The 14,035-nt window shown below is 38.2% G+C and overlaps 1 protein-coding gene across 2 annotated transcripts in view; it reads right to left on the bottom strand.

Annotated features, from left to right (window-relative positions):
* foxo1a (forkhead box O1 a) overlaps positions 1 to 14,035 on the bottom strand; it is a 74,870-nt gene that overhangs the window by 52,323 nt on the left and 8,512 nt on the right. The window contains exons 2-3 of one of the 2 annotated variants that reach the window (XM_059964025.1): positions 13,502 to 13,564; positions 8,149 to 8,178 (exon numbers count right to left, since the gene is read on the bottom strand). The exons of the other annotated variant lie outside the window; for it this stretch is intronic. Coding sequence (XP_059820008.1) covers positions 8,149 to 8,178; positions 13,502 to 13,564 — 93 coding nt within the window. The remainder of the gene's footprint in view (positions 1 to 8,148; positions 8,179 to 13,501; positions 13,565 to 14,035) is intronic. 2 annotated transcript variants of the gene reach the window in all.

The raw sequence follows: 14,035 nt of genomic DNA, 5'->3' as shown, positions 1-14,035 counted from the left end.
GTTTGTGAAGATTCAGTATGACATCTAAAACTTTTGACAAAATTTCTATAGATGTGCAGTGGAGAGTATATTGACTGGTTACATCACAGCCTGGTATGGAAACACCAATGCCCTTGTACGAAAAATCCTACAAGAAGTAGTGGGTACAGTCCAGGCCATCACAGATTAAGCCCTCCCAACCATTGAGCAGACCTACATGAAATGCTGTCACAGGAAAGCAGTATTAATCATCGGGGACATCAAAGGGACATGCTCTCTTCTCACTGCTGCAATAAGGAAAGTGGTACAAGAACCTCAGGACTCACACCACAAGGTTCAGGAACAGCTACTGTTCCTCAACCATCAGGGAACTGCTTCACTTGCCCCATCACTGAAATCTTCCCACAACCGATGGACTCACTATCTCATGTTCTTTATATTTATTGCCCATTTATTATTATTTTTTCTTTTTTTGTTTGCATAGTTTGACGTTTTTTGGCATTCTGGTTAAACACCATCATAGCTGGGCAGATTTCATTGCTTCTATTATGGTTACATTCTTTAGATTTATTCAGTATGCCCACAAGAAAGTGAATCTCATGGTTGTATATGGTGACACATGTACTTTGATAATAAATTTAGTTTGAACTTTAAAACTTCCAAACTTCCACTGGCATGCATCACCAAGATTAGCATTTTAGGAGGAATAATAAGTATCAACATGTTAACAATACTGTTTGGGTACAGATAACTCCCAAGTAAAAAGTTTCACACATTTTCTGAACAGAGGTACAAGCCATCTAGCTTACCTGCCAAGATGAAGTCAATCATAATAGCAACATTAAACCATAAGTAATGTCATCAGAGTCATGAACAGAGGAACCAATGTTGTTACACAACTATCATTACATGTATCACCTTGGCCCTTGAAACTTAGAACTGCAAAAAGATAGATTTAATTGTCAATCCACAGGCATTACCTAATGCATCCATCCATGCAGTGCAGTAGAATAATCACTTTGGACAGCTCATTTCATTGATAGCAGGTACAGAGGAGAAAACACAATGGGCCTCCACCTGATGGAAAAAATGAAGCTGCTGGCCAACTCCAGTTAAACGCTCTGTACATGCATAACTCACTGGTGGTTTATTTTTCCATATGCCAAAAAATTCCACTGTGCACCTTGTAAAATTAGAAGAGGAATAGTACAAACAAGATCTTGTCAAGCACAAAATGCTATTATAATTTATCAATTCAAGAGTCAGGATGCATAAAATTTGTACAATTGTGCCTACTAGTCAAGTTGCAAACTTTTAAAAGATGCTAGAAGATAATAATTACTTTCACTAAAATCAGATATCAAACGGAAGACACTTGAAGTAAGAATCTATACTGGAAGCCATGTAGATTAACACGGGGGCATTAAGAATAAGACACAGAAGCAGAATTAGGCCATTCAGTCCATCAAGACTGTCGCCACATTGGGAATGGAATCAAAATTGGGTCATTCAGACCATATTGACCACCATTCAGCCCATCAATTCTGCTTCATATAAAGAATGGAATGAGGGATTCAAATTTGATTCTAATCATTGAACCACTAAGATCCACTATTATTCACTTGTTGGCCTTTTGGAATGGGTGACATAGGCACGTCACTATTTCCTAAAATTCACAATAAATAGAGTTAAAAATATTTCAGTGATGCTGGGAAAAGTTTACCAGCCTAGAGTAGTCCTCTTTTTTTAAATTATTATCTTGTCAGCAGAGATATGGGCAAGCTTGCCCTCCAGCAATCTTATTTTTTCCAAAAAAACGATTCCCAACAGAAGTGCTTAAATGGCCAGAAATGCACTTTTTGCTTTCGGCAAACTGCACATGCTAGGTCTCAAGCACCACTGAGACTGTGCTAAACAAGAAAGGGGAAAAAAAATATCAAAATATGGTACAAAAATCAAACCACATTAACCTGGTTTTTCTGCAGCAGTAATGTTTCTTTAATCACATTTGATACACAAAATAGGATTATGTTATCTATCACAAGGCAAATATAATGAATTAATGAAGAGACCTAGATTTTGACATTATTAAGTTGGACAAAGACAATGAAACAGCTCAGCACAATGAAGTACTAAACAAGAGTAAGTTGTTAGGGGATGTGGTGGTTGGCGGTGGGGTTGGTGGTTGTGGAAGTGAAGTGGAGTGTAAATCTGCACATGCACAGAAGCCAGTGCATTCTCACATTTAAGAAAGAGAGGAATCTTTAGTGTATGTAAGGAGCAGCACAGCGAATATACTTGGGAAATAAAATGAAGATTTACAAAAGAGTATTTTAATGCCTGTCCTTTTGATGGCAATATTGAAAGCAACATTGCATTTTTAAATAAAATCTGGAGCTCAAAATACAGATATTTGAAAACAGCACCCATCAGCCTAAAGTTTTCCTAATCAAGCTCAGCAAACTTCCCTGAAAATTAAATAACAGATGTTTTTCAGTAGTTCAAGGCTGAACAAGAGATGCATACACATAGCTGGCAATGTTAAATACTCTTTACTATACAAGCTTGCTTTCAACACTGAAGACATGGTCTTAAGACCATTCAGCCTGAGTTTGCTCTGCCATTTAATCATAGTTAATTTGTTATCCCTTTCAAACCCATCTTCCTGCCTTCTCCCCATAACCTTTGACACCCTCATTAATTTAGAATATAATCAAACTCTGCTTTAAATATATCAATGATTTGGCCTTCACAGCCATCTGTGGTAATGAATTCCACACATTCACCACCCTCTGGCTAAAGAAATTACTCCTCATCTCTGCTCTAAAGGGATTTCCTTGTTTTCTGAGGTTGTGCCCTCTGGTCCTAGACTCCACCCACTATAGGAAACATTCTCTCCGCGTCCTTCTCTTTCTGTGTACCTGTGTTCTTCCCCTACTTAATTAAATAATTTTATTGTGCTTTTACTTTTAAAAATATAAACAATTTACAAGAAAATTTTTTAAAGTTTATTTTTCCATGGAGAAGTCACTGGCAAGACCAATATCTATGAATCTTCTCTAAGCATTTAAGAGGACAATTAACTATCAATAAATCTTGGATACAGAATCAAACATAAACCAGACTGGGCAGAACTGATAGACTTCCCTTCCTAAAGAACTTGGAGGGAAGAAAAAAATCAAATATCTTTTGTGTTAATCCAAGATACTTTCCAACACTGCAACAAAATCCAAACATTCAAGAGGCATTTAATCAATGCTATGTAGATATGGTTTAGTTAACATTATTTAAAAATCTCTAAATGTCCTTTTATAAATTAGAATAAGGTGCCATGAAGTTTGTTCAGAGGACACATACTAGAATAATTCCAGGAATAAAAGTTACATGCAAAACTTAGAGAACCTAGAGTGCTTTCTTGTTGCAGACAGGAAGGAGAGGAAATCTAACGGAGATGTGGAAGTTTATGAAAAGGTTTTGATAAGGGTTAGTAAGTTAGAACAGCTTATTTGCTGCTCTGTTTGACACTGGTAACCACCGCCATTTTTGTGGAAAGGAATAAATCATGCTGTCTGATAGATTTTTTTTAAAAAAGCTAACAATGTACTTTGTGTACACCATATATATTTACAATTTAGTGACTTACAACTGGAAAGTTGGGAATGAAACAATATTACAGTAAAAGTATAATTATGAGAAATACCATCTAATCTTACAGCACTGAAAACAAGTCTGGCCTTCAGCAATGAGAACCACATAACTGTATCTCACAGCCAGTAATTAAGGTTCTGCCCTGACATCACAACCTGATAGCATATCCCAAAATAGTTAGTGAAAAAATGTTTCAAAGTTAAGTTTGCCACCAAATGAAACCTTTATAAGTGTGTACTTACTCATAAGTATGGTTACTTCTTATAAAAAGTTCCATTCCTAAAAAAAAAACTCAGAAAATTCACGACTGGAGGAATAAATGGCAGAACTTAAAAGGGCGATTCCGTCATCAGCGGATCTGAACTGGAAGTTGGATGGTACACCGAAATAACTGCCAACACTTTGACAAAGCCTTCAATTTAAATGTACATTCAGCTGGTATAAAAAGGGATTAAAGAATTTCAACTGAACTGCATTGTTAACCTGCGCAAAGCCTCCCGGATATTACTTCCAATGTGCACATTTCCCCCAAAAGGTTACTGGCGAGCCAAGGACTGACTCTTTTCTCCCCACACTCCAGTAAGCTCAACTAGAATCATAACCATTACATGGTTAAGTTATTCAAAATTACCTTTACCAATGATAGAATGGCAATTTGAAATATTACTTCTCCGTTTCGTTTCATTAACATAAAGTGTCATGTTAGTTATAGAAGTATGACCAAAAATACAATTTGCAGTGTGCAGCAAAAATTTGATTGTGCTCAACTTTACAACCATTTATGAATACGATTTTATTCAGATATGAATACAATTTTAGAAGCAGATACATTGGGAACATTCAAGAATCTCTCAGATTGGAATATGGATGAAAGAAAATTAGAGGGATATGCAAGGGAGGAGGGTGGGAAAAGAGAAAAGGTTTGACTGATCTTATAGAGCACTTTATAAGGTCAGCATGCCTTTGTGGGCCAAAAGGCCTTACAGTGCTGTAGTGTTTGATGTTATATTAAATTTAGTAAGGTTATTTTAAAAATAATGGTCATAACACTTACCAAATACAATTAATACTCTAAAGTTTTCTAGCGTAGCCTTACTTCAGAAAAAGAACAGGGTATTGTATTTGGTTTCAGTTGATTTGCCTCCCCTGCAACAGTATTCTTATAAAGATTACATCATGCTGACACAAACAAATAACTTAAAGAGTAATACTTTTAAAATTAATTCCAAAACTAAGATCTATTTATCTTTTAAAGTATCTATCACAAGCTAGGGATATACTGTACTCCACAACCAATGAAGTTCTTTGCAGTGTTGTGGTACAGGAGAATTCAATTCACACTTGGGCCTTAATCACAACAGCGTAACAAATGGCCAGGTATTCGACCGCAATTGCCTTTATAGAGAAATGACTATATGATAGAAGAATTTGTTCAAAGCTCAGGAGTTCAGGGCAAATTTATTATCAAAGTACATGTATGTCACCATACACAACCCTGAGATTCATTTTCTTACAGGCATTCTCAGTAAATACAAGAAACACAATAGAATTAATGGAAGTACACACCCAACAGGACAAACAACCAATGTGAAAAAGTCAAAAAATGCAAATATAAAAAAGAAATTAATAATAATAAGCAATAAATCGAGAATGAGATGAAGAATCCTTGAAAGTGAGTCCATGTGTTGTGGAAACAGTTCAGTGATGGGATGGGTGAAGTTGCATGAAGTTATCCCCTCTGGTTCAAGAGCCTAATGGTTGAGAGGAATAACTGCTCCAAACCCTGGTGGTGTGGGTCCTGAGGCAGCAGCAAGAAGAGAGCATGACCTGGATGGTGGGGTCCTTGAGGATGGATGCTGTTGTGCTACTTTCCTATGACAGCACAGCATGTAGATGTGCTCAGTGGTCGGGAGGGCTTTACCTATGATGTGCTCAGCTATATCCACTACTTTTTGTAGGCTTTTCTGTTCAAGGCACTAGAGTTTCTGAACAAGGCCATAATGCAACCAGTCAATATACTTGCCACTGCACACTTATAGAAGCTTATCAAAGTTTTAGATGATAAGCCAAATCTTCACAATCTTCTAAGAAAGTAGAGGTGCTGCTCTGCTTTTCTTGAAATGGCATGTATACTGGACTCAATAGATTCTCTGAAATGATAACACTGAGAAATTTAAAGTTTCTCACTCCCTAGCCACAACATCCAGGAGTGGAAAGCCGACACTTCTGTTTAACAGAGCACAGTACAGTACAGTACAGGCCCCTCAGCCCTCAATGCTGTGCCAGTACACATTTCAAAAGTTCTAGACAGAACATTCCTCCAGTAACAATCAGCTAATTAGGATTGTTAGAGTTTCTGCACTGGGATTTTAACCCAACTTTACAAATCCGATGCTACCACTGAGCTAAACCTTGCAATTAATATGTTGTGGTCATCGTTTATGGCTACTATATTGTATTATCCAGCAGTCACTTTTGAGTGGGGAATATGGCATTAGCTGACAATGAGGCATGATGTGCACAAGAAAGTGACATTTCATTAGCAAAGATAAGAGAACTGAAACAAAAAAAGTGTAAAATGCTCCCAGAGGAAATACTGTCACAAATCAGCAAACACTTTTACCAAGTTATCCAATTTAATTAAATATTAAGTGTGCAACACCCACATTTCTCTTTTATCACATAATGCTTCAACAACTGCATTGGACTTGTAAATGGCTGGCTGACTGAATACAAACAAGTACTGTGGCCAGAAACTTTGGATTCTACATTCTAACACCATGTGGTTAGGTAACTAAAGCTGAAACCCATAAAACAAGATAATCATTTTAAATGTATTCATGCAGATCTAGCAAGTCCCCACCTTCTTATTTACAGCTGGCACTGTTACCATATTACACACTTTAGATGAACATTTGGATATTCACAGCTCAGTTGATTTCCCTTGGTCTTCACAGGCCATTGTGTTTATGCTTTGAATTTAAGAATAATTTATTGCAGTTGGAGAAGTCAGGAAAAACATAGGCTCAGCTAATTTTATATATATTCCAACTGTAACCAGGGTGGTGATCACAAATCTACAATTTTTTCTACTTCCAAGGCTCTAGAAGGGGTATGGAGCTTGATACACAAACTAGGCTTCAAGTTCCCGAATAGATTAGGCAGAAAAAGTATCAAGGTTGGCTGGGACAACCCTAACCCTCTCCTAAAGTCCAAACTCAAAAAGCAAAAACAAAAGAATCCAAAATTGAACAAGAGACATGCCAATTTACAGAATCATGCTCCACAAGAAAGCAGGCAGAATAATATGAGGAAACATGGACAGGAGAGTCTTCAGTTTAGGGTGATATTTTCTGAAAGTGAAAAGCAGAGTCAAATTGTACAGTCTTTTGCATCTCTTTCAAATTTCAGTAGGGATGTACAGAACACAATATCAAGAAAATGGATGTACAAAAGAAACACTAACTGAGATCTGCCTTCAAGACCAGTCATAAAATGAGACAAGAAACTGCACCAATTAGAAGAATTTACAGGTAGTGTTCTCCCTCCAGTGTTAAAATGGATTAAAAGCCATCTGTGCCCTTTGAGAGACTGCATTCCTATGTCAGTTTATAATCCCAAGAGATAAGCAGTTGGATTTTAAAGTTCTGCATAATCTCTGTTTATGAAAAAAAAATCATATACCATATTACAGCTTTATAGACAGCAAGACATGGACAATTAGTGAATACCAGCGAAGTTGATTAACTTAGATATTCTCTCATAATGCACAGCCAGGAGAAACATTAGCATTCAGATTCTAGGACATAAGCAGCCATCCCTCTTAGATGCTTCAGTAAATGGACTGCAGGCACATTAGGCCTGCTTGCACCTAGTAAATCTATTCTGGATTTTTTTTTGTAATGAAGACGTGATTAGAAAAGAGGAGTTAGAATACACGGTAATCATGGGAAAGATTGTTGTGAAGAAAGCAAGAGAAAGGCAAAGACAAATGATGATGGAGACAGCAGCCAGAGAACTGGAAATGAATACCAATGGATTGATCCACTTGACCTTGAAATAGGAGTGTGTGGGCCATGGCAGTCAAACTGGGCATGGCACCTGATGATGATGAATGAAGAAATTGTGTCACCTTGTGTACAGTAATCATGACCTATCAACCATAGATTATTATTCCCACACAAAATAAGCTGAAATAAATTATAAACATGGCATTTAGATGTGTTGCTCATTCAATTTTTATTTAAGAATAAAAAAGGTACTTGTTATCTGGACAATATTTCTGTGCTTTCTCCATTTAAATATAGGAATTTAGATACAGGAATACAGCTAAATTCCTATATCATTACTCCAGCATTAATTTCACTATTTATGCCAATTCCCTAATCAGGGTTACAATAATCACCACTAAATTCTATTTAAAAAGGTAAATCTTATCAACAACAGTTCTACATTTAGTAATTTTGCTAATCTAGTAATACACTAGATCTGTGGTTTTCCATAGATGAATATTAAACTTACTTCCATGGTTTTTCTTTGCTTCATGGCTATCTGGAGAAGAAGAATCTCAGAGTTACACACTTTGATAACAAATGAACTTTTTAAAAAACAATTTTATTCACCAAGTTAGTTTTTTTTGGACTCAAATTGGCAGACAGACTAAAGCTTTTCATTTGTCAGCCACTGAAGGTCACACAAGTGTATTGTGAGCCCTTCATTCTCAGAGAAAGTCAGCACAGGTGTCGGCAATACTGTGGGTAGAGTTGCTGGGAACATAGCCCTCATACAATAAATGGTTATCATGAGCCCTTTGACAATAAGGGGACTTCTCAACAAGACACACATCAAAGGTGAAATTCACTACTGCCTTCCACACACTGATGTAGCATTTGGTCAACTGAGGAAAAGGATTACCTCAGGCCTGGCAGAAAATTTAAGAGTTTACAAAGCAGTAGCAATTTCTTCCCTTCTATACATGCTCTCGCAATCTGCACTACAGCAACTAAAGCATCCCATGACAAAAAAAAACACTAATGCTGTCATCACAAAGTCCTCCAAATCCACCAGTTAGTGTCATTCCCCAGCAGAGGGGCTCCAGTAACACAATAAACTATGCTGAACAAAAAAACATGTGCACACCCCTGAACAAATTCCCAAAATAGATGTGAACACCACATTAGGAAGAGGTCACCAGGTGAATGGGGGGGGGGGGGCGGGGGGGGGGGGGAAGAGAGGCGGAGAACCTCATTTTTAAAAATTGCAGCAACGCCTCTTGGGAATGCCTAGTGCATACTGGCCTTGAGCCACGGCATTAGAAATAATAGTGAGAAGCTCAAGTCATGAAGAGCAGAAGAAGTTCTGCATAATGTGTACACCACGTCACAAACTGCTCACCTCAAGTATCTGTGAAAGAGTACAGTGCCAACACTGGCCTCCCACAAACTCCATGAAGCAAGTCATTCTTGACCTGGAGGAACTAAATAGTCAAAGGCAATTTAAATTGGGCAAACAAAGCTACCGACAAATTAATCCCCAGCTAATGACAATAAATACTGTCACAATACTAACTGAAAATCTCCAAATGTCACTATGCAGTCAATATGATGAATTACTGATGTGGGGTACATGCACCGATGCTAATGGCTGCCTACTTCTATCCAGAAATTCATTCCTGATCGCAGGTGATGCTTTTAATATTCTAGAACTCCTCTGTAAAGGCACAGTTATATTAATGTGGCAAGTAATTTAATGAACGAGAGAAGTGTTGCAACTCCAAGTAGGCACACAGGATGCCCAATTTCACCTGCAAACTGCTAGCGGCCTGTTGCAGCATCTAACATAGAAAATAGGTGCAGGAGTAGGCCATTCGGCCCTTTGAGCCTGCACCGCCATTCAGTATGATCATGGCTGATCATCCAACTCAGAACCCTGTACCTGCTTTCTCTCCACACACCCCGATCCCTTTAGCTACAAGGGCCATATCTAACTTCCTCTTAAATATAGCCAATGAACCGGCCTCAACTGTTTCCTGTGGCAGAGAATTCCACAGATTCACCACTCTCTGTGTGAAGAAGTTTTTCCTCATCTCGGTCCTAAAAGGCTTCCCCTTTATCCTTAAACTGTGACCCCTCATTCTGGACTTCCCCCAACATCAGAAGCAATCTTCCTGCATCTAGCCTGTCCAATCCCTTTAGAATTTTATACGTTTCAATAAGATCCCTCTCAATCTTCTAAATTCCAGTGAGTATAAGCCTAGTCGATCCAGTCTTTCTTCATATGAAAGTCCTGCCATCCCAGGAATCAATCTGGTGAACCTTCTCTGTACTCCCTCTTTGGCAAGAATGTCTTTCCTCCGATTAGGGTACCAAAACCGCACACAATATTCTAGGTGCGGTCTCAACAAGGCCTTGTACAACTGCAGTAGAACCTCCCTGCTCCTGTACTCAAATCCTTTTGCTATGAATGCCAACATACCATTTGCCTTTTTCACCGCCTGCTGTACCTGCATGCCCACCTTCAAAGACTGGTGTACAATGACACCCAGGTCTTGTTGCATCTCCCCTTTTCCTAATCAGCCACCGTTCAGATAATAATCTGTTTTCCTGAGAATATACAGCATGACCGCCAAGTTTAAAACCCAGCACAATATCAGCATAGAAATGTAAATAATGCCTTTAAATCTGTATTTCTATCCGGCATAACAAAATTTTGTGAACTCTTGTCTTAGCTGTAATACTGAGGGCATTTCCAAGTTATTCTAATTAGTGCTCAACCTACATTTGTGGATACAGATTTCCAGTGCTGCATCTCAATTCTATCTCAAAATTTAACCAAGGTCATTTTTCTCCATAACTAGGTACATTGCATAAAAATCTGGCCCAATTAGCTCCATGGCCTATTTGCTAAACATACAAGGCACTGGGCATCAACTTTTCTTAAGGTCCTAAGGCAAGCTTTGTACCTCTGAGACAATATCGTGACCATAAAGGATACTACAAAGAAATGTTACGAAGAGACAAGTATAAGGAAATAACATCCACTTCCCATTCCATGCATGGATCAATAAAGCCTTCACTGTCCTTATTTCAGAACACAGAGGAAGAGGATTTCCAGTAAACATAATGGGAATCCCATCTTACAGCATTCATACATCTTTCCAAGACATCTCAAGCAATACACAGTGCTTATATTATGCTTCATGCCGAGGGGTTGGGGAGTGAAGAAAAGCTGCTGCTGAGGACACATCCTTAAAACTGAATTTGTAACAGAAAGGCATTTGGTCAGACAACATACAAAGTGTTCTTCAGTTATCCTCAATTGCAATTCCGTAAACGGGTATTCAAATGAATATCAGAACTCCTCTCACCAAATCACCATCTACATGACCATAGGCAATTTACATCCAACACCCAGAAAGCTTCATCTGATAGAAAGGGTATGCTTCAGTTCACAGAATGAGTTGTATTTAAAAAATGCAGATTGCGTTCACTATACCTTTTACAAACTGAACCTAATAAAAATCATTCCTGAAACATCTAGTCACCACTGCAATGTAGGAAATGTATCAGCCAATTTGTATACAGCACGCAGCATGGGTGAATCTCTTTCAGGGATATTGGAGAGATAAATACATGTCTGGAGTCAGAGCACAAGAATGAGCTTCTAGGTCTTCTTCAGAAGTGTTGCCTCAAAACCTTTCTACATCCAATAGATGCTACATGGAGTCTCAAATTTAACACTGCTGCAAATGGCAACATCTCCAATAACATAGTATTCAAGAACCAAGGTTCGCATAAATTTTAGTAGTCTATAATGGATTTGTGCCTAAATTTTCCGATGATACAAAGATAGATGGAGAAGCAGCTGGTGTTGAGGAAATGGAGAGCCTGCAGAGAGACTTAGATAATTTAGGGGAATGAGCAAATAAGTGGCAAATGAAATACAATGTTGGAAAGTGTATGGTCATGCACTTCAGTGGAAGTAGTAAATGGGCAGACTATTTAGATGGGGAGAAAATTCAAAATGCAGAGATGCAAAGGGACTTGGGAGTCCTTGTGCAGGATATCCTAAAGCTTAACCTCCAGGTTGAGTTGGTTGTGATGAAGGCAAATGCAATGCTGGCATTCATTTCTAAAGGTATAGAATACAAGAGCAGGGATGTGATGTTGAGGCTCTATAAGGCACTCGTGAGACCACTTGGAGTATTGTGTGTAGTTTTAGGCTCCTTATTTTAGAAAGGATATACTGACTTTGGAAAGGGTTCAGAGAAGATTCACAAGAATGATTCCAAGAAATGAAAGGGTTACCGTATGAAGAGCATCTGGCAGCTTTTCAGCTGTATTCCCTGTAGTTCAGGAGAATGAGGGGGGCTTCTCACTGAAACATTCTGAATGTTAAACAGCGTAAACAGATTGGATATGGCAAAGTTATTTCCCATGGTAGGGGATTCTAGGACAAGAGGGCACAGCTTCATGAGCAAAGGACGTCCTTTTAGAACAGATATGCAGAGAAATTACTTTAGTCAGAGGGTGGTAGATCTGTGGAATTTGTTGCCACGAATGGCTGTGCAGGCCAAGTCATTGGGTGCATTTAAGGCAGAGATAGATAGGTTCTTGATTAGCCAGGGCATCAAAGGGTATGGAGAGATGGCAGGAGAGTGGGGATGACTGGAAGAACTGGATCAGCCCATGATTGAATGGAGCAGATCTGATAGGCCAACGGCCTACTTCTGCTTCTCTATCTTATGGTCTTATAATGTCTGCATTTTTGAAGGAGAAGAAATCTTTAGGGAAATGCTTCCTCCCCCCCCACCATTAAAAAATTATAAACAGGCGCATCTCAGACTCTCCTTATTTGCCAAAAGATGTGTGTTTCTCATCTTTGCAGAGGTTAAAGATTATTAAAAATATTTTAGTAGTATCAAAATAGTGTTTAGCTTAACAGAGATATCCCCTTCCCTACAGCATATTTCTTTTCTCTTTCCCAGACCTTTTGATCTGAAGTATCCACTTTTTTTCCTCTTCTCATAAATGCAGCATGCCCTGCAGACTATCACCAACATTTTTCATTTTTACGTTAGATTCCCAACATCTGCATTTTTGCTTTCTTTGTGTAAATGGAATAGCCATCTTGGGTTAACACCACAGCTGAAGCGGGGATCCAAAAAGAAATGCACTCACATCCATTCCTGCGAACAGAAAGCTGGTTCCTCATTTATAGTCAGACATAAGGGTTCTACATTGAACCATTGTCACCTCCCTCCATGCAGCTGATCTATTTTACCAGCAAAAGAATTTCAGCTCCAAATAGGATTACACTCTTTTTGCTACGAGGCAAGCCTTGAAAACTTTACACAAGGCTCCACTGTTCTCCATAATGGCAAGCTCTGCTGCCTGGCTGAATTTTATGATTCTATGTGAACTGCATTATAAGCCAAGCTCTGTAAGCAGAGAACCTCAAATAAGAAAATTTGGCATAGTATCCTCTTCAATGACAGCTTAGATCAACTGCACCATTAGCCAGACAACACCATTTCCATTTTTGCCACTGCTTTGAAATCAATTATCATGATGCCAAATATGCTGTTGCCAAAAACACACCTCCCCTCCCACCGCTTAAAATATACAAATAGTGGGTGTTAAGTGTCAAATGCTTCCATCTTTTATTGTATAAAAAAAGAGAAAGATTTATATTGCCAAATGTGATATTTATGTGGTTACTCAAGAGGTTGGGTCTTCAATTATTAGTGTACACAAACAGTACTACTTTATAGTCCAAAATTGTATATTTTTTAAAAATCCCTGACAGTGAATGCATTACTTTAAAGCCATCTGTAAAGTTGATGATACAGTATAAATTTGAAAGATATACATACATTTTGCATTATTGGCAACATTCCTTCTGAAGATTTGCCTGGCCCCACCATCATTATGGTAACCTTGACACACAAATATTGCATAAAAATTACAAATAATAATTGCAATGCAGGGACATCCATATCATTAATATTGCTCATACAGTGCACTACATTCAGAACAATTGCATGCAAATTAACTTGCAAGTACTGGCATCATATACTGTTCATGAATAGTAAACACAGCCAGAAGCAATACCGAATCACACTGCTTTTTGACTAACTCATTGTAACAGAAAATGAACATAACACAACCTGAACCAAAATTGTGCTGAACATCAGAGGGCTTCCTGACAGTTTTTGCATATCTAGACTTTTGGGAAGCTGGCTCATTATTGACTGTGCCTGTAACTATAGGGATGCATGGAACCTAAATACATACAATGTTCTATAACCATCAAGGTAAATAACCAATTTTAAAGGCATGACCATTTTTCAAATAGTATCACAGGATCTTTAACACCTACCTGTGGAGAGTATTAGAGAGTCAGAAAG

The sequence above is a fragment of the Hypanus sabinus genome, chromosome 3 (genome assembly GCF_030144855.1).
Source record: "Hypanus sabinus isolate sHypSab1 chromosome 3, sHypSab1.hap1, whole genome shotgun sequence".
Lineage (NCBI taxonomy): Eukaryota > Metazoa > Chordata > Chondrichthyes > Myliobatiformes > Dasyatidae > Hypanus > Hypanus sabinus.
The sequence above is the reverse complement of the archived record's forward strand: the minus strand, read 5'-3'. Positions and strand labels throughout refer to the sequence as shown.